The 20,785-nt window shown below is 42.2% G+C and overlaps 1 protein-coding gene across 1 annotated transcript in view; it reads right to left on the bottom strand.

Annotated features, from left to right (window-relative positions):
- Positions 1-4,906: 4,906 nt before the first annotated feature.
- yaf2 (YY1 associated factor 2) overlaps positions 4,907-20,785 on the bottom strand; it is a 59,630-nt gene continuing 43,751 nt past the window's right edge. The window contains exons 3-4 of the mRNA XM_061961461.2: positions 8,886-9,041; positions 4,907-8,816 (exon numbers count right to left, since the gene is read on the bottom strand). Of these exons, the coding sequence (XP_061817445.1) occupies positions 8,561-8,816; positions 8,886-9,041 (412 nt within the window). The 3' untranslated portion in view covers positions 4,907-8,560. The remainder of the gene's footprint in view (positions 8,817-8,885; positions 9,042-20,785) is intronic.

The following is a 20,785-nucleotide window of genomic DNA, read 5'->3' as shown; positions in this document are numbered from 1 at the left end:
TAGTCATAGAGAAGTATCTTAAGCGCAAAAAATATGACTAAACGGGTGAAGCTGTATTTCCATTTGCACTTTAATTTTATTGACAGCTTAGTTAAGAAACACATTATTTATTAATTATAATTCATTTTAACACTGGGTAGTTGTATGTACATTCATTCTTCATCAGTTTTTATGATTCCCTTCTTTCGCAGTATATTTGATCAGTATTCATTTTTGTAATCAGCCTGACCTAAGCCTTGATAATGTTTGTGATTAACACATGCTTTTTAGCAGAAGTCTGGAGCAAAAGTCATGGATAATTTTCCTAAGGGCAAAAAATATGACTAAAGCGTTGAAGTTGTATTTTCATTTGCACTTTAATTTTATTGACAGTTTAGTTAAGAAATACATTATTTAGTAATTCATTTATTTTAGCACTGGGTGGTGAATGTGCATTAATTCTCCATCAGTTTTTATGATTCCCTTCTTTCGCGTTATATTTGGTTAGTATTAATTTTTGTAATCAGCCTGACCTAAGCCTTGATAATAATGTTAGTGATTATTACATGATTTTTAGCAGAAGTCTGGAGCAATAGTCATGGATAATTTTCTTAAGCGCAAAAAATATGACTAAAGGGGTGAAGCTGTGTTTTCATTTGCAATTTAATTTTATCGACAGTTTAGTTAAGAAACACATTATTTAGTAATTTATTTATTTGAACACTGGGTAGTTGAATGTACATTCATTCTTCCTCAGTTTTTATGATTCCCTTCTTTCAGAGTATATTTGATAGGTATTTATTTTTGTAATCAGCCTGACCTAAGCCTTGATAATAATATTTGTGATTAACACATACTTTCAGAAGAAGTCTGGAGCAATCAGTAGTCATAGAGAAGAATCTTAAGTGCAAAAAATATGACTCAATGGATGAAGCTGTATTTTCATTTGCACGTTCCTTTCATTGACAGTTTATTTTGGAAACATTATTATTCATTAATTTAGTTAGAATGTACATGTTGTAGAACCGCGTAGTTGTAAGTACATTTATTTGTAATCATTTTTTTTTGATTCCCTTCTTTAGCAGTGTAGTTGATTCGTATTAATTTTTGTAATCAGCCTGACCTAAGCCTTGATAATAATGTTTGTGATTAACACATACTTTCAGAAGAAGTCTGGAGCAATAGTCATAATTTTCTTAAGCGCAAAAAAATATGACTAAAGGGCTGAAGCTGTATTTCTAGTTGCACTTTAATTTCAGTGACAGTTTATTTAGGAAACATGTATTATTTGTAATTAATTTAGTTAGAATGTTTTTTTTGTAGCACTGCGTAGTTGTATGTGCATTTATTTGTATTCAGTTTTTTTGATTCCCTTCTTTTGCGGTGGAGTTGATTAGTATTTATGTTTGTAATCAGCCTGACCTAAGCCTTGACAATAATGTTTGTGATTGACACATGCTTTCAAAAGACGTCTGGAGCAATCAGTAGTCATAGACAATTTTCTTAAGCGCAAAAATTATGACTAAAGGGGTGAAGCTGTGTTTTCATTTGCACTTTAGTTTTATTGACAGCTTAGTTAAGAAACACATTATTTATTAATTATAATTCATTTTAACACGGGGTAGTTGTATGTACATTCATTCTTCATCAGTTTTTATGATTCCCTTCTTTCGCAGTATATTTGATCAGTATTCATTTTTGTAATCAGCCTGACCTAAGCCTTGATAATGTTTGCGATTAACACATGCTTTTTAGCAGAAGTCTGGAGCAAAAGTCATGGATAATTTTTTTAAGGGCAAAAAATATGACTAAAGCGTTGAAGTTGTATTTTCATTTGCACTTTAATTTTAATGACAGTTTAGTTAAGAAACACATTATTTATTTGAGCACTGGGTAGTTGTATGTACATTCATTCTTCATCAGTTTTTAGAATTCCCTTCTTTCGCGTTATATTTGATTAGTATTAATTTTTGTAATCAGCCTGACCTAAGCCTTGATAATAATGTTTGTGATTAACATATACTTTCAGAAGAAGTCTGGAACAATAGTCATAATTTTCTTAAGCGCAAAAAATATGACTAAAGGGGTGAAGCTGTGTTTTCATTTGCAATTTAATTTTATCGACAGTTTAGTTAAGAAACACATTATTTATTTATTTGAGCACTGGGTAGTTGTATGTACATTCATTCTTTCATCAGTTTTTAGAATTCCCTTCTTTCGCGTTATATTTGATTAGTATTAATTTTTGTAATCAGCCTGACCTAAGCTTTGATAATAATGTTTGTGATTAACACATACTTTCAGAAGAAGTCTGGAGCAATCAATAGTCATAGAGAATGTTCTTAAGCGCAAAAAATACGACTAAAAGGGGTGACACTGTATTTCCATTTGCAATTTACCGTATTTTCCGCACTATTAGCCGCACCTAAAAACCACAAATTTACTCAAAAGCTGACAGTGCGGCTTTTAACCCGGTGCGCTTTATATATGGATTAATATTACGATTCATTTTCATAAAGTTTCGATCTCGCAACTACGGTAAACAGCCGCCATCTTTTTTCCCGGTAGAACAGGAAGCGCTTCTTCTTCTACGCAAGCAACCGCCAAGGGAAGCACCCGCCCCCATAGAACAGGAAGCGCTTCTTCTTCTACTGTAAGCAACCACCCGCCCGCGTAGAAGAAGAAAAAGCGCGCGGATATTATCATTTCCTTTGTGTGTTTACATCTGTAAAGACCACAAAATGGCTCCTACTAAGCGTCAGGGATCCGGTTCATGAAAAGACGCAATCTCTCCATCCGCACACGGACTACTATTTCACAGCAACTGATATTCCTGTGAACCGCACTGTGGATACAACGGGAGCACGTACGGTGAATATTCGCACCACAGGGAATGAGAAGTCATCCTTCACTGTGGTTCTAGCTTGCCATGCTAATGGCCAGAAACTTCCACCCATGGTGATATTCAAAAGGAAGACCTTGCCAAAAGAGACCTTTCCAGCCGGCGTCATCATAAAAGCTAACTCGAAGGGATGGATGAAGAAAAGATGAGCGAGTGGTTAAGGTAAGTTTAAGTTTACGCGAAGAGGCCGGGTGGCTTTTTTCACGCAGCTCCGTCCATGTTGATATACGACTCCATGCGCGCCCACATCACGCTGGTTTTTAATATATTATTAAAGTTTGACTGACCTATCTGACTGTTTTTTTGACATTCCTTTAGCGCAGTTAGATGCGGCTTATAACACGGGGCGGCTTATAGGTGGACAAAGTTTTGAAATATGCCGTTCATTGAAGGCGCGGCTTATAACCCAGGGCGGCTTATGGTGCGGAAAATACGGTAATTGTATTGACAGTTTAGTTAAGAAACACATTATTTAGTAATTTATTTATTTGAACACTGGGTAGTTGAATGTACATTCATTCTTCCTCAGTTTTTATGATTCCCTTCTTTCAGAGTATATTTGATAGGTATTTATTTTTGTAATCAGCCTGACCTAAGCCTTGATAATAATGTTTGTGACAAGGTTTATTCTGTTAAACTGTAAGAATATTATTAAAATCGAGACTCATTCAGTGTTAATATTTAAGTGGCCCCTTTGTAATGGAGAAGTTGGGCCTTGAGGTCAAAAAGGTTAAGAACCCTTGAACTACTAACTAAAGGCAGTTTAATAGAAGAAATCCAAGTAAAACTGCATATAAGTTTGAATGTTGTCACTTTCTAATATAGACATGTAATAAACACACGTTTCAAAACAACTTGAGCAATGTATGGACACATATCCACCCCAAGAACACCTTTCTATGCAGTTCTCACCGGCTCACACATAGTCCCAGCTAGTGTGGTCAACCTCTAAACAACACTAACATCCCACCTTGTACCGTGTTATCATGCCGTGACACATCCCCGCTAAAAGTCCTTTCAAAAGAAAATAATAATAACACTGATATGATGGATTATACAGCCACATCAAAACATGGTGGTACAATATGCCGGGAAAATCCATTCATCTGTGTGGATCTAGTAGTTAGTTAGAATAGAATAGACTTTTATTTGTCATTATTACAGTGAACAGGTTCAAAGAACAACGACATTGGAGCAGATCCCCTAAGGTGCATGCACAATAATTTAGTCATTTAAATAGTTAAAAAAAAAGATAAAAAAGAAGATATGTATCTATATACAGGTAAAAGCCAGTAAATTAGAATATTTTGAAAAACTTGATTTATTTCAGTAATTGCATTCAAAAGGTGTAACTTGTACATTATATTTATTCATTGCACACAGACTGATGCATTCAAATGTTTATTTCATTTCATTTTGATGATTTGAAGTGGCAACAAATGAAAATCCCAAATTCCGTGTGTCACAAAATTAGAATATTACTTAAGGCTAATACAAAAAAGGGATTTTTAGAAATGTTGGCCAACTGAAAAGTATGAAAATGAAAAATATGAGCATGTACAATACTCAATACTTGGTTGGAGCTCCTTTTGCCTCAATTACTGCGTTAATGCGGCGTGGCATGGAGTCGATGAGTTTCTGGCACTGCTCAGGTGTTATGAGAGCCCAGGTTGCTCTGATAGTGGCCTTCAACTCTTCTGCGTTTTTGGGTCTGGCATTCTGCATCTTCCTTTTCACAATACCCCACAGATTTTCTATGGGGTCAGGGGAGTTGGCGGGCCAATTTAGAACAGAAATACCATGGTCCGTAAACCAGGCACGGGTAGATTTTGCGCTGTGTGCAGGCGCCAAGTCCTGTTGGAACTTGAAATCTCCATCTCCATAGAGCAGGTCAGCAGCAGGAAGCATGAAGTGCTCTAAAACTTGCTGGTAGACGGCTGCGTTGACCCTGGATCTCAGGAAACAGAGTGGACCGACACCAGCAGATGACATGGCACCCCAAACCATCACTGATGGTGGAAACTTTACACTAGACTTCAGACAACGTGGATCCTGTGCCTCTCCTGTCTTCCTCCAGACTCTGGGACCTCGATTTCCAAAGGAAATGCAAAATTTGCTTTCGTCAGAAAACATGACTTTGGACCACTCAGCAGCAGTCCAGCTCTTTTTTTCCTTAGCCCAGGTGAGACGCTTTTCGCGCTGTTTCTTGGTCAACAGTGGCTTGACACGAGGTATGCGGCAGTTGAAACCCATGTCTTTCAAGCGTCTCTTGGTGGTGGATCTTGAAGCACTGACTCCAGCAGCTGTCCACTCCTTCTGAATCTCCCCCACATTTTTGAATGGGTTTTTTTTTCACAATCTTGACCAGGGCGCGGTGATCCCTATCGCTTGTACACTTTTTCTGACCACAGTTTTTCCTTCCCTTTGCCTCTCCATTAATGTGTTTGGACACAGAGCTCTGAGAACAGCCAGCCTCTTCAGCAATAACCTTTTGTGTCTTTCCCTCCTTGTGCAATGTGTCGATGGTTGCCTTTTGGACAGCTGTCAAATCTGAAGTCTTCCCCATGTTTGTGTAGGCTTCAGAACTGGACTGAGAGACCATTTAAAGCCCTTTGCAGGTGTTTTGAGTTAATCAGCTGATTAGTTTGTGGCACCAGGTGTCTTCAAAATTGAACCCTTACACAATATTCTAATTTTGTGACACACGGAATTTTGGATTTTCATTTGTTGCCACTTCAAATCATCAAAATTAAATGAAATAAACATTTGAATGCATCAGTCTGTGTGCAATGAATAAATATAATGTACAAGTTACACCTTTTGAATGCAATTACTAAAATAAATCAAGTTTTTCAAAATATTCTAATTTACTGGCTTTTACCTGTATATATGCATTAGGGGTGTAACGGTACACAAACATTTTGGTTCGGTACGTACCTCGGTTTAGAGGTCACGGTTCGGTTCATTTTCGGCACAGTAAGAAAACAACAAACTATACATTTTGGGTTATTTATTTACCAAATTTGCAAAATCTTCCACCAAAAATATTTTTCTTAGTAGAATATTTGATGTGAAGTAATGGGAACCTTGGATAGGTCAATCATTCATAATAACATTGATTTTGATTCAATATTATGACAGTTTGAAAAAAAAAAAAAACAGCTTTGTTTTTATTAGTCAACATTGCAACTTTTTCTAAATTACATTTAAGCTTTTTTATTTCACTTTTGTTATGTTTTTGTTTATTTTAATAGTATTTTTAGAATGTGCCGTGGGCCTTTAAAACATTAAAATGTTAAAAAAGCAAATGGCCTCCGGGGCACACTTTTGACACCCCTGCTATAGATAATAAAAAATTAAATGTGATAAATCTATGGATAAAAAGCAGAGCCTGGCGCCGAATACGCGTTTATCATAACTCTCTCTCTCTCTCTCTGTCTCTGCCCCTCCCTCACCAATGCTGCTGCTGTGCGCACAATTTGTTTTGTTTTTAACCCCTTCTTAACCCTGAACGTACATTGAAAATACACGCAACCCTAACCCAAAATGCCGGACATTTGAGGCATTTAAGAAACTCCACAAAAGAGGACATGTCTGGTGAAAAGAGGACGTATGGTCAGTCTATCCTAGCCCGTGTGTTGTGCATTGTTTACACAACGTGTGTTACGCTACTTAATATGTCCGTGTGGAAACTTGTTCGGTACACCTCCGAACCGAAACGGTTCAATATAAATACACGTACCGTTACACCCCTAATATATATACATATACACATATGGATGTATGCATGTGTGTGGATATATACATATATATATAGATACATATCTTCTTTTTTTAATGTTTTTTTTTACTATTTATATTACTAAATTGTTGTGGGTTGGGTAGGGGTGTCAAACTCAAACACAGAGTGGGCCAAAATGTAAAACTGAACAAAGCCGCGGGCCAAGGTAGAACAAATGAACCTTTTAATAGGGACCTAAAGAAGTTTTGCATTGAATATTGAACAAGCAAGGCTTATATAACTTTATAGTGACATGCAAAATCCAGTTTCAAATAATAATAATAATAATTAAAAAATATCAATGGCATATCAAATACAATTTAAAACAAAATTGAATGCCTCTTTTCTATTTGCAGCCTTCTGAGGTAAATATCAACTTTTTCCACAGGCTAATAAATTTGAAAATAAAATAACAATGAATAAAGCAACCATTCAGGACTTTAAACTGCTCACTGATCTAATCTGATGTGCCCAAGCCAGATACCTGGCATATTTTCTTGGATGTTAGTTCATTAATGTCGGGGCTCAGGCTTTGAGCTGAGGCAACCTTCATTATCGAACGAAGGTGTTCATCAGTCATTATATCTCGTAATCCACCCGGACCACAGTCTTGGGGGTGTCTGCCTTTAACGTCCTCTACGAGCTATCGTCACGTCCGCTTTTCATCCATTCCAACAACGTGCCGGCCCAGTCACAAGAAACCCGTGGAGACCTGGCATTCCAGGCTATAGCTCCCAGACTCTGGAACAACTTGCACCTGTCCCTCTGTGATCTTGACTGTATTGACACTTTTGAGAAACATTTGAAAACTTTTATTTTTGGTAAAGCTTTTAGTTAACGCACCTTTTACTACCATTTTAATCCACTTTGTATCCTTTTTATGATATTGTTGTATTCATCGAATCGTTGTTTTACTTCACATATGATGTGATTTTATCTGTGAAAAGCGCTTTATAAATAAAATGTACTTACTAATGTACATATGTGCGACTTCTGTACGCACACACACACGTGAATGCCACGCATACTTGATCAACAGCGATACAGGTTACACTGAGGGTGGCTGTTTAAACAACTTTAACACTGTTAGAAATATACGCCACACTGTGAATCTACACCGCTGTATATAATCGGCGGGCCAGCTCTAGTGTTAATTTGATATCGCCTCAAGGGCCAAGTGAAATTACACGGATTAGAGTTTGACACCCATGCCTTAGGGGATCTGCTCCAATTTCGTTGTTCTTTGAACCTGTTCACTCTATCTCTATTCTAACTAACTACACCGCTAGTTGGAATAGAATAAACTGCACAGTTAGCTGAGATTAGTACACCTAAAGCCCGCTAGAAGGAATGCAGGAGTCTTCGCCGTTGTGGCGCTGTGTGCAGGACGGGGTCCACAGAGTTGCATCCCCGGAGTCTGTCGCGCAAGAGTAGTCGTTTGTGCAGCGAATGAAAATATATGTTTTTTTTTCTTGAAAACAGACGAGCTTGCAATCGATCCTGAGTGTACTTCCAAGTTCTTAATTCCATCACTTAATTGAATAGTGTTATTAGAGATCATCAATCCACGTAGCTACACACAAAAACATATTAGCCTATACAATAATATACTAAACCTTCCCGAAAAAGTGGGCTTTAATCCAGTCGGAACAAACTGGAGCAATATTCTGCAGTCTTGATGGGATTGTCCCCCCCAAAAAAGAGATGACGGACAGGCTGGAGGAAGAAAACATAAGCTGGTGCATCCCTGGAGATGTCCTCACTGTCCCAAGCTCGTCTCAGCGTGTGTCGCAGTCCTGTGAAAAGGCTGCTGGCTGTCTGTGAGGAAGCTCGGCATCACGTGTGGGGATCCTCTCAAGGCGGGTAGTGTCAAGTGTAACGCCGCCGGAGGGGCGGACTCAGTGGGACTCCCCGTTCAGCGAGCTGCCCTCCCCGCGGGGCGAGGACGAGCGAGAGAGCCCCTTCTCCGTGGCTTCCGAGCTGGAGCCGTTCTGGCTGTGGTGGTCGGCGGCGGAGGCGGCGCTGGAGGACGAGGACGCCGACGTGGACGAGGGCTTGGCCTTCTCCTTAAAGTCCGTGATGATGACCGTCAAGTCGCCGACCGTCACCTCCAGGTGCTGGGCGCTGCTGCGGTCGATGTTTTTTAACCTGGGCCTTAACGAGGCAAAAAAAGAACATCTAATTAGCGTGAAAACAGCTCCGTCTTGGCGCTGGCTCTCTTACCGCATCTTCTTGTGGCTGTTCCTCTTGAGCGCCGGCTCCTTGTCGCTCTTCTCTCGCTCCACGCGCTCCTTCTTTTCCTTTTTGGGCTGCGGGGGTAACACGAACTGCTGAGTGGCCTGCTGCTGCGAGACGAGCTGGGAGACTGGGCGTGGTTTCCTGGTGTGTGACAGGACGGGGCAGAGAGAAGTGTGGCAGATTAATGAGGGGGGAAATCATGTGCTAATCAGGAGCCAATAATGGCTGCCAGGGATGCTTAGAGGGGCGGGGCCTGAAGTCTTCTTTAAACTGACACTTTGTGCATGCAGAGGACCGCTACCATAAACATATTCAACTGGGGGCAACATTCTCTCAACTGACATTTTTTCAACAACTAGAGATGTCCCGGAAGAGTTAGTGCTGCAAGGGGCTTCTGGGTATTTGTTCTGTTGTGTTTATGTTGTGTTACGGTGCGGATGTTCTCCCGAAATGTGTTTGTCATTCTTGTTTGGTGTGGGTTCACATTGTGGCGCATATTTGGAACAGTGTTAAAGTTGTTTATGGCTGTTGACCAAGTACCTTTGGGAGTCCTTATACAATGGGCCATGCGGGCACTAATAAAGTCCATTCTATTCTAGTCAATTGTGTGGTACTTCTTCACTGTTTCAGAGAAAAAAAATGTGTGTGCTATTTGCGGCAAGGAGAAAAAAATATCGAGCTTCAACACATCAAACATTATCAACATTGCTACAAAGGTGTTTTGAAAGCCCTCAAAAAAAATGTGCACAAAATATAGTTAAATATCAATAAATAAATAAAAAGTTATTGGTATGTGAATAAAAACTATCTGTATCGGTATCGGCTTGAGAAGAAAAAAAAAAAATCTGCAACCCTGGTCATTGGTGTTGTGTGGTGTCATTGTCGAGGGCTACATAAGTGCTTCCAAAACTGGGGGAGCTGCGGTTTACCCAGGGCAGGGGTCGGCAACCTTTACCAGTCAAAGAGCCAATTTGACCAGTTTCACAAATTAAAGACAACAATGGGGGCCACAAAAATCTTATGAAATTTAAAATGAAATAACAAAGTTTTTGTTTTGTTTTGTGCTATGTATAAACCAAGGGTCTCAGACACGCGGCCCACACCTTATTATGAAAATTGAATGTTAGTGCGGCCCACGAGTTTTATATGAATGGCGCTTGACACTTTAATGCTTGTAATCCCTCCCGATTTTTCCGGCAGATCACGAGTTTTAAGAGAACTATTCTCTCGAACGTGCCGTGATGGTACAGCATTTAGCGACCACTACAACCAGCGTGCCGGCCCAGCTACACGTTGTATGGGGCTTCTGCTTGCTCACGTAAGTGACAGCAAGGCATACTTGGTCAACAACCACACAGGTTACACTGACGGTGGCCGTATAAAACAACTTTAACACTCTTACTAATAATGCGCCACACTGTGAACCCACACCAAACAAGAATGACAAACACATTTCGGGAGAACATCTGCACCGTAACACAACAGAACAAATACCCAGAATCCCATGCAGCCCTAACTCTTCCGGGCTACATTATACACCCCCGCTACCAAACCCCGCCCACCTCAACCGACGCACGGAGAGGGGGGGGGTTGATGTGTGGGGGAGCAGGTTTAGGGTGGGGGCGGGGTTTGGTGGTAGCAGGGGTGTATAATGTAGCCCGGAAGAGTCATTGCTGCATGGGATTCTGGGTATTTGTTCTGTTGTGTTTATGTTGTGTCAAGGTGCAGATGTTCTCCCGAAATGTGTTTGTCATTCTTGTTTGGTTTTGGTTCAAAGTGTGGCGCATTATTAGCAGAGGTGGGTAGTAACGCGCTACATTTACTCCGTTACATCTACTTGAGTAACTTTTGGGATAAATTGTACTTCTAAGAGTAGTTTTATTGCAACATACTTTTACTTTTACTTGAGTATATTTATAGAGAAGAAACGCTACTTTTACTCCGCTACTTTTATCTACATTCAGCTCGCTACTCGCTACTAATTTTTATCGATCTGTTAATGCACGCTTTGTTTGTTTTGGTCTGTCAGACAGACCTTCATAGTGCCTGCGTTTCAACAAATACAGTCACTGGTGACGTTCACTCCGTTCCACCAATCAGATGCAGTCACTGGTGACGTTGGACCAATCAAACAGAGCCAGGCGGTCACATGACCTGACTTAAACAAGTTGAAAAACTTATTGGGGTGTTACCATTTAGTGGTCAATTGTACGGAATATGTACTGTACTGTGCAATCTACTAATAAAAGTTTCAATCAATCAATCAAAAGTGTGAAGGAAAAAAGACCCTTTTTTATTTCAACCGTACATCCCGTCAAAAGCCTAAAGACTGACTGCACAGTTCCTGTCTTCACAATAAAAGTGCCGCTCCATCGCGCCTGCGCTTTCAAAACAAGAGTCTCCGAAAGCCAGCGCAAACAAGCTAGCAAGCTACGGAGTTTGCCGCCAATGTATTTCTTGTAAAGTGTATAAAAACGAATATGGAAGCTGGACAAATAAGAAGCCAAAAACCAACCACTTTCATGTGGTATTAGACAGAAAGGAGGAACTTTTTTTCTCCTCCATTTGAAAACGTGGACGTTATCATCACTACTGTCTGATTACAATCAATGCAAGTCATCAGAATCAGGTAATACACCAACTTATATTCTTGTCTTCATGAAAGAAAGGAATCTATATGTGTTAAACATGCATGTATATTCATTAAAACACCTTTAACATGTAAACAAAAACGGCAAAATAAATAAATATAAATTATATACTATATATATATATATATATATATATATATATATATATATATATATAAATAAATGTGTGTGTGTATATATATATATATATATATATATATATATATATATGTGTGTATATATATATATATATATATATATATATATATATATATATATATGATATGTGTGTGTATGTTACTCATCAGTTACTCAGTACTTGAGTAGTTTTTTCACAACATACTTTTTACTTTTACTCAAGTAAATATTTGGGTGACTACTCCTTACTTTTACTTGAGTAATAAATCTCTAAAGTAACAGTACTCTTACTTGAGTACAATTTCTGGCTACTCTACCCACCTCTGATTATTAGTAAGAGTCTTAAAGTTGTTTTATTTGGCCACCGTCAGTGTAACCTGTGTGGCTGTTGACCAAGTATGCCTTGCTGTCACTTACGTGTGCAAGTAGAAGATGCATACAACAAAAGGCTGGGTTAGCACGTTGTTTGTACAGACTGTAGAGGGCGCTAAATGCTGTACCATCATGGCACGCCCTTAGTATTATTGTTAGAGTGAAAATCGGTGAATATTAATCCCGGGAGTTTACTACGAGAGGCACAGAAATCTCCCGGGAAAACACGGCAAGTATGCAGTGTGCAGCGGAGCCGCGGGTTGCCAACCCCTGGCCTAGGGGGACATGAATTGTACTCCAGTAGCAGAATGGTAGTTTTCCAACATGATAACGAGCCCAAAACACACCTACTGTACATTTTCAATCTAAGCAGTGGTAAACGTGGGCGAAGATAAACCTGTATTCTGTGTGTGTGTGTGTGTGTGTGTGTGTGTGTGTGTGTGCATGTGTGCTTGGTAGCTGGCAGGAGCCCAAGCCGAGAGGCAAGTGTGCTGAAAAGGCCATCTGTTGAGACAGGCATCTTGTGCCCACACGCGTGCACGCAAACACACGATCATAACATGAACTGGCGTGACGCTACACTGGAGATGGCTCGCTAAAAACGTGCAACATGACGCCTTCCATAAACATGAAACTGACAAACAAGCGCTTGATGGCGTTTAGTCAAATATGGTGTGCAGCGTTTAACAAGCCATGTCACTAATATAATACGGTGGCAGTAACAATTTTCAGTGAACTTATTAATTTAAGGTCACAAAGTGCACCCCCACTCCACGCCTTTAGCACAGCTTGATTCCCCTTAGGGCCGATGGACGGCTATATACAGCAGCAGCTGGCCTCCGTATCTCCCACTCCCTCCCCCCCTGTTGCAAGTTTTGTTGATTCTATGTAACTTGTTTATGTATGGTATGGCTATGAGGTTTTTTTTCTTGGCCTCAGACCAGACCCTATTCCTGGAGTCGGAATCAGTATCAGAATCCCCTTTATTGTCATTGTATGGAAACAATGACAATGACTGCGATGAGGTGGCGACTTGTCCAGGGTGTACCCCGCCTTCCGCCCGATTGTAGCTGAGATAGGCTCCAGTGCCCCCCGTGACCCCAAATAGGGAATAAGCAGTAGAAAATGGATGGATGGTATGGAAACAACGAAATTGGACAGCAATCCTGCTCAGTGCTTTTAAAAAACAACCTACAAACCCCGTTTCCATATGAGTTGGGAAATTGTGTTAGATGTAAATATAAACAGAATACAATGATTTGCAAATCATTTTCAACCCATATTCAGTTGAATGCACTACAAAGACAACATATTTGATGTTCAAACTCATAAACTTTTATTTTTTTTGTGCAAATAATAATTAACTTAGAATTTCATGGCTGCAACACGTGCCAAAGTAGTTGGGAAAGGGCATGTTCACCACTGTGTTACATCACCTTTCCTTTTAACAAGTAGTGTGGAGGCAGGTAGCGAAAACGAAATTGAAGAAGAAACTGAAGCTATTGAGCCATATCGGTTTGAACCGTATGCAAGCGAAACCCACGAAAACGACACGACAGCCAGCGACACGGGAGAAAGCGAGGACGAATTTGGCGATCGCCTTCTAACCAACGATTGGTATGTGTTTGTTTGGCATTAAAGGAAACTAACAACTATGAACTAGGTTTACAGCATATGAAATACATTTGGCAACAACATGCACTTTGAGAGTTTTCATCAATTAATATATTCTGTAGACATACCCTCATCCGCTCTCTTTTCCTGAAAGCTGATCTGTCCAGTCCAGTTGGAAATGCATCTGCTTTGAGTGTCGCAGGATATCCACACATTCTTGCCATCTCTGTCGTAGCATAGCTTTCGTCGGTAAAGTGTGCGGAACAAACGTCCAATTTCTTGCCACTTTGGCATCTTTGGGCCACTGGTGCAACTTGAATCCGTCCCTGTTGGTGTTGTTACACCCTCCGACAACACACCGACGAGGCATGATGTCTCCAAGGTACGGAAAACAATCGCAACGTGACGTCATCGCTCCGAGAGCGAATAATAGAAAGGCGTTTAATTCGCCAAAATTCACCCATTTAGAGTTCGGAAATCGGTTAAAAAAATATATGGTCTTTTTTCTGCAACATCAAGGTATTTTTTGACGCTTACATAGGTCTGGTGATAATGTTCCCCTCCATCCATCCATCCATCTTCTTCCGTTTATCTGAGGTTGGGTCGCGGGGGCAGCAGCCTAAGCAGGGAAGCCCAGACTTCCCTCTCCCCAGCCACTTCATCCAGCTCCTCCCGGGGGATCCCGAGGCGTTCCCAGGCCAGCCGGGAGACATAGTCTTCCCAACGTGTCCTGGGTCTTCCCCGTGGCCTCCAACCGGTCGGACGTGCCCTAAACACCTCCCGAGGGAGGCGATCGGGTTGCATCCTGACCAGATGCCCGAACCACCTCATCTGGCTCCTCTCCATGTGGAGGAGCAGCGGCTTTACTTTGAGCTCCCCCCGGATGACAGAGCTTCTCACCCTATCGTGAACAAGACTCCGAGGTACTTGAACTCCTCCACTTGGGGCAAGATCTCCTCCCCAACCTGAAGATGGCATTCCACCCTTTTCCGGGCGAGAACCATGGACTCGGACTTGGAGGTGCTGATTCTCATCCCAGTCGCTTCACACTCGGCTGCGAACCGATCCAGTGAGAGCTGAAGATCCTGGCCAGATGAAGCCATCAGGACCACATCATCTGTAAAAAGCAGAGACCTAATCCTGCAGCCACCAAACCAGATCCCCTCAACGCCTTGACTGCGCCTAGAAATTCTGTCCATAAAAGTTATGAACAGAATCGGTGACAAAGGGCAGCCTTGGCGGAGTCCAACCCTCACTGGAAACGTGTCCGACTTACTGCCGGCAATGCGGACCAAGCTCTGACACTGATCATACAGGGAGCGGAGCGCCAAAATCAGACAGTCCGGTACCCCATACTCTCTGAGCACTCCCCACAGGACCTCCCGAGGGACACGGTCGAATGCCTTCTCCAAGTCCACAAAGCACATGTAGACTGGTTGGGCAAACTCCCATGCACCCTCAAGGACCCTGCCGAGAGTATAGAGCTGGTCCACAGTTCCACGACCAGGACGAAAACCACACTGTTCCTCCTGAATCCGAGGTTCGACTATCCGGCGTAGCCTCCTCTCCAGTACCCCTGAATAGACCTTACCGGGAAGGCTGAGGAGTGTGATCCCACGATAGTTAGAACACACCCTCCGGTTCCCCTTCTTAAAGAGAGGAACCACCACCCCGGTATGCCAATCCAGAGGTACCGCCCCCGATGTCCACGCGATGCTGCAGAGCCTTGTCAACCAAGACAGCCCCACAGCATCCAGAGCCTTAAGGAACTCCGGGCGGATCTCATCCACCCCCGGGGCCTTGCCACCGAGGAGCTTTTTAACTACCTCAGCAACCTCAGCCCCAGAAATAGAAGAGCCCACCACAGATTCCCCAGGCACTGCTTCCTCATAATGTTCCCCTTTAAAAGGTATTTTTGGGTTCATTGAGGTTAGCTAATTTTACTTGTTTTGGAAAGTCTTGACAAGCCAAATTTTCTTGTTCTATTGGCAGATAATTTTGCTTAGCTCAAGTAAAATACCCCTAATTTTTTCTTGTTTTTGAACACTGACTTTTTGCAGTGTATGAGTTGTTTTTTCCCTTGACCTCAGTCTGGCTGGACCCCCTTTCCAGGGGCCCAGGCTTACACCGTTTTTTTTTCTTCTCTCACCCCCATTGTTTACCTGTATCTCACCTTTTTTGTAACGGGCGCCGGAAGTTGTCAGACCCGTCAGCGATCCTGTTCTGTCTCCCTGTAATGTTTGTCTGATCTTGAATGGGATTGTGCTGAAAATCTTCATTTCCCCTTGGCGATTAATAAAGTATTTCTGATTCTTAAAAGCACTTTTATTAAAGTTATTGCAAAGCGCTTCATAAAAACACCCGTTTTAGTCAGCGGGAAATCGGTCGTTAGCGATAACTAAGACAACCATTTTTAGTCAGCTAAATTAACACTGGTTGTTGGAGTGAAATTAAACTGGCCCCACCGGCTTCCATAGCGCCGTCTTTTACTGGATCTGTCTTGAGCCGCCGACACATGAAGCAAACCGTCGCTTTCCTTGACAAACCTGATACTCCTCGAGCACACGTCACAAAGCTTGTTTTGTGGGTCGAGGAGCGAGCACAAAACACAGATTGTCTTTCCTGCCTCGGGGGCTAAAACGGCGCCGGCTGGCAGAAACCTAAACACTCCTCCGGAGGGTGACAAATGCACTGCAAAAAGTCAGTGTTCAAAAACAAGAAAAAAAAATGGAAAAATGAGGGGTATTTTATTTGAACTTAGTCAAATTATCTGCCAATAGAACAAGAACATTTGGCTTGTCAAGGCTTTCCAAAACAAGTCAAATGAGCTAACCTCAATGAAGCCAAAAATACCTTAAAATAAGAATATTCTCACTAATAACAAGTGCACTTTTCTTGGTAGAAATAAAAACTACCTTTTTTTGCTCAATATGTTGAAAAATATTCTTTAGTTAAGTAAATGCTAGTGCCATTATCTTGACATAATGATATGCGCTCGGCATTACATTTCTTCAAACCAGCGAACTTATACTAAAAACTAATTTATTGTTCTTAAAGGCCTACTGAATGCGATTTTCTTATTTAAACGGGGATAGCAGGTCCATTCTATGTGTCATACTTCATAATTTCGCGATATTGCCATATTTTTGCTGAAAGGATTTAGTAGAGAACATCGACGATAAAGTTCGCAACTTTTGGTCGCTGATAAAAAAAAGCCTTGCCTGTAGCGGAAGTAGCAGACGAGTAGCGTGACGTCACAGGTTGTGGAGCTCCTCACATCTGCACATTGTTTACAATCATGGCCACCAGCAGCCAGAGCCATTCGGACCGAGAAAGCGACGATTTCCCCATTAATTTGAGCGAGGATGAAAGATTGGTGGATGAGGAAAGTGAGAGTGAAGGACTAGAGGGCAGATAGGGAAGATGCTGTGAGAGGCGGGTGGGACCTGATGACTAAAACAGTAAATAAACACAAGACATATATATACTCTATTAGCCACAACACAACCAGGCTTATATTTAATATGCCACAAATTAATCCCGCATAACAAACACCTCCCCCCTCCCGTCCATATAACCCGCCAATACAACTCAAACACCTGCACAACACACTCAATCCCACAGCCCAAAGTACCGTTCACCTCCCCAAAGTTCATACAGCACATATATTTCACCAAAGTCCCCAAAGTTACGTACGTGACATGCACATAGCGGCACGCACGTACGGGCAAGCGATCAAATGTTTGGAAGCCGCAGCTGCGTACTCACGGTACCGCGTCTGCGTATCCAACTCAAAGTCCTCCTGGTAAGAGGCTCTGTTGTCCCAGTTCTCCACAGGCCAATGGTAAAGCTTGACTGTCATCTTTCGGGAATGTCCATCCATCCATCCATCTTCTTCCGCTTATCCGAGGTCGGGTCGCGGGGGCAGCACCCTAAGCAGGGAAGCCCAGACTTCCCTCTCCCCAGCCACTTCGTCCAGCTCTTCCTGTGGGACCCCGAGGCGTTCCCAGGCCAGTCGGGAGACAGTCTTCCCAACGTTTCCTGGGTCTTCCCCGCGGCCTCCTACCGGTCGGACGTGCCCGAAACACCTCCCTAGGGAGGCGTTCGGGTGGCATCCTGACCAGATGCCCGAACCACCTCATCTGGCTCCTCTCGATGTGGAGGAGCAGCGGCTTTACTTTGAGCTCCTCCCGGATGGCAGAGCTTCTCACCCTATCTCTAAGGGAGAGCCCCGCCCCCCGCGGAGGAAACTCATTTCGGCCGCTTGTACCCGTGATCTTGTCCTTTCGGTCATAACCCAAAGCTTATGACCATAGGTGAGGATGGGAACGTAGATCGACCGGTAAATTGAGAGCTTTGCCTTCCGGCTCAGCTCCTTCTTCACCACAACGGATCGATACAGCGTCCGCATTACTGAAGATGCCGCACCGATCCGCCTGTCGATCTCACGATCCACTCTTCCCTCACTCGTGAACAAGACTCCGAGGTACTTGAACTCCTCCACTTGGGGCAAGATCTCCTCCCCAACCCGGAGATGGCACTCCACCCTTTTCCGGGCGAGAACCATTGACTCGGACTTGGAGGTGCTGATTCTCATCCCAGTCGCTTCACACTCAGCTGCGAACCGATCCAGTGAGAGCTGAAGATCCTGGCCAGATGAAGCCATCAGGACCACATCATCTGCAAAAAGCAGAGACCTAATCCTGCAGCCACCAAACCAGATCCCCTCAACGCCTTGACTGTGCCTAGAAATTCTGTCCATAAAAGTTATGAACAGAATGGGTGACAAAGGGCAGCCTTGGTGGAGTCCAACCCTCACTGGAAACGTGTCCCGACTTACTACCGGCAATGCGGACCAAGCTCTGGCACTGATCATACAGGGAGCGGACTGCCACAATCAGACAGTCCGATACCCCATACTCTCTGAGCACTCCCCACAGGACTTCCCGAGGGACAGGGTCGAATGCCTTCTCCAAGTCCACAAAACACATGTAGACTTTCGGGAATGTAAACCATGAAACACCGGCTGTGTTTGTGTTGCTGAAGCCGGCCGCAATACACCGCTTCCCACCTACAGCTTTCTTCTTTGCTGTCTCCATTGTTCATTGAACAAATTGCAAGAGATTCACCAACACAGATGTCCAGAATACTGTGGAATTTTGCGATGAAAACAGACGACTTAATAGCTGGCCACCATGCTGTCCCAAAATGTCCTCTACAATCCGTGACGTCACGCGCTGACGTCATCATACCGAGACGTTTTCAGCAGGATATTTCGGCGCAAAATTTAAAATTGCACTTTAGTAAGCTAACCCGGCCGTATTGGCATGTGTTGCAATGTTAAGATTTCATCTTTGATGTATAAACTATCAGACTGCGTGGTCGCTAGTAGTGGCTTTCAGTAGGCCTTTAAAGGGGAACATTATCACCAGACCTATGTAAGCGTCAATATATACCTTGATGTTGCAGAAAAAAGACCATATATTTTTTTAACAGATTTCCGAACTCTAAAGGGGTGAATTTTGGCGAATTAAACGCCTTTCTATTATGACGTCACATCGGGAAGCAATCCGCCATTTTCTCACTTTCGTCGGTGTGTTGTCGGAGGGTGTAACAACACGAACAGGGACGGATTCAAGTTGCACCAGTGGCCCAAAGATGCCAAAGTGGCAAGAAATTGGACGAAATTTGTTCAAAAGACGAGGGTGTGGGGAAAGCCGACGAAATGGTCAGTCGTTTGTTCCGCACACTTTACCGACGAAAGCTATGCTACGACAGAGATGGCAAGAATGTGTGGATATCCTGCGACACTCAAAGCAGATGCATTTCCAACCATAAAGTCAAAGAAATCTGCCGCCAGACCCCCATTGAATCTGCCGGAGTGTGTGAGCAATTCAGGGACAAAAGACCTCGATAGCACGGCAAGCAATGGCGGCAGTTAGTTCCCGCAGACGAGCGAGCTAAACCCCCTGGATGTCTTGGCTCACACCGTCCCTTATGCCACCGAAGATGATCAAGAGAAGAATATTGACCCTAGCTTCCCTGGCCTGCTGACATCAACTCCAAAACTGGACAGATCAGCTTTCAGGAAAAGAGAGCGGATGAGGGTATGTCTACAGAATATATTAATTGATGAAAACTTTATTCATTACTCGCGGTTTTACATAAATGATTATACATAAACTGTGTTTACCAATAATTTAGCTTGAAAACATTTCTTTTTTTCAATCTTTCGAGTACATTCAGGTAGTCTTGTGTAATGCAGTATTTTGTGTCTATTTAGGTATGGTTAACCTGAGTGCTGAAATCGTGGAAAAATATATGTTCTTAGCGCGCCTGAAATGGGCTGTCTGCACTCTCAAAGTGCATGTTGTTGCCAAATGTATTTCATATGCTGTAAACCTAGTTCATAGTTGTTAGTAATTATCTTATCAGACAGTGTTAAGCCGCTGAAATCCGAGTCTGAATCCGAGCTAATGTCGCTATACCTTGCTGTTTGTTTGTATTGGCATCAGGAAAATGGACGGGTGTATATAACGATGGTTAAAATCAGGCACTTTGAAGCTTTTTTTTAGGGATATTGCGTGATGGGTAAAATTTTGAAAAAAACTTCGAAAAATAAAATAAGCCACTGGGAACTGATTGTTAATGGTTTTAACCCTTCTGACATTGTGATAATGTTCCCCTTTAATGGAAAGGCAACAAGGCAAGTGTTTATTACTCTCGGGGTCTACTAGTCACTCAGGCAAATCATATTGTCTAAAAATGCATTTTTCCATGGATAACATGACATCATCGCGCCAAGTGCGTGCTCTTTCAGTCAATTAGTGCGCATATATACAGCCCGGCCGTCGGCCAAAATTTTTTTAATTGTAAATTTGAGGAATTTATCTGAATGTGCATGAACTATTTCTGTTCAAAATTGTTAGAAATGTTAAATGTTTAAATATTAACTGTCAGTTTACTGTACTACTATATGAGTATTTTCTATTGTTTTATTGAAAATAAAACAGCAAAGTCCATTTGGCTATGATCTGTTTTAATTATGGGACACAATTGTGTCAAAGTGATGATTTTTTTGTTTCATGCTTGAAATAAGAAATGATTACTTTAACAAAGTAGTTTTATACT

Source organism: Nerophis lumbriciformis, linkage group LG05 (assembly GCF_033978685.3).
Source record: "Nerophis lumbriciformis linkage group LG05, RoL_Nlum_v2.1, whole genome shotgun sequence".
NCBI classification, from domain to species: Eukaryota; Metazoa; Chordata; class Actinopteri; order Syngnathiformes; family Syngnathidae; genus Nerophis; species Nerophis lumbriciformis.
The sequence above is the reverse complement of the archived record's forward strand: the minus strand, read 5'-3'. Positions and strand labels throughout refer to the sequence as shown.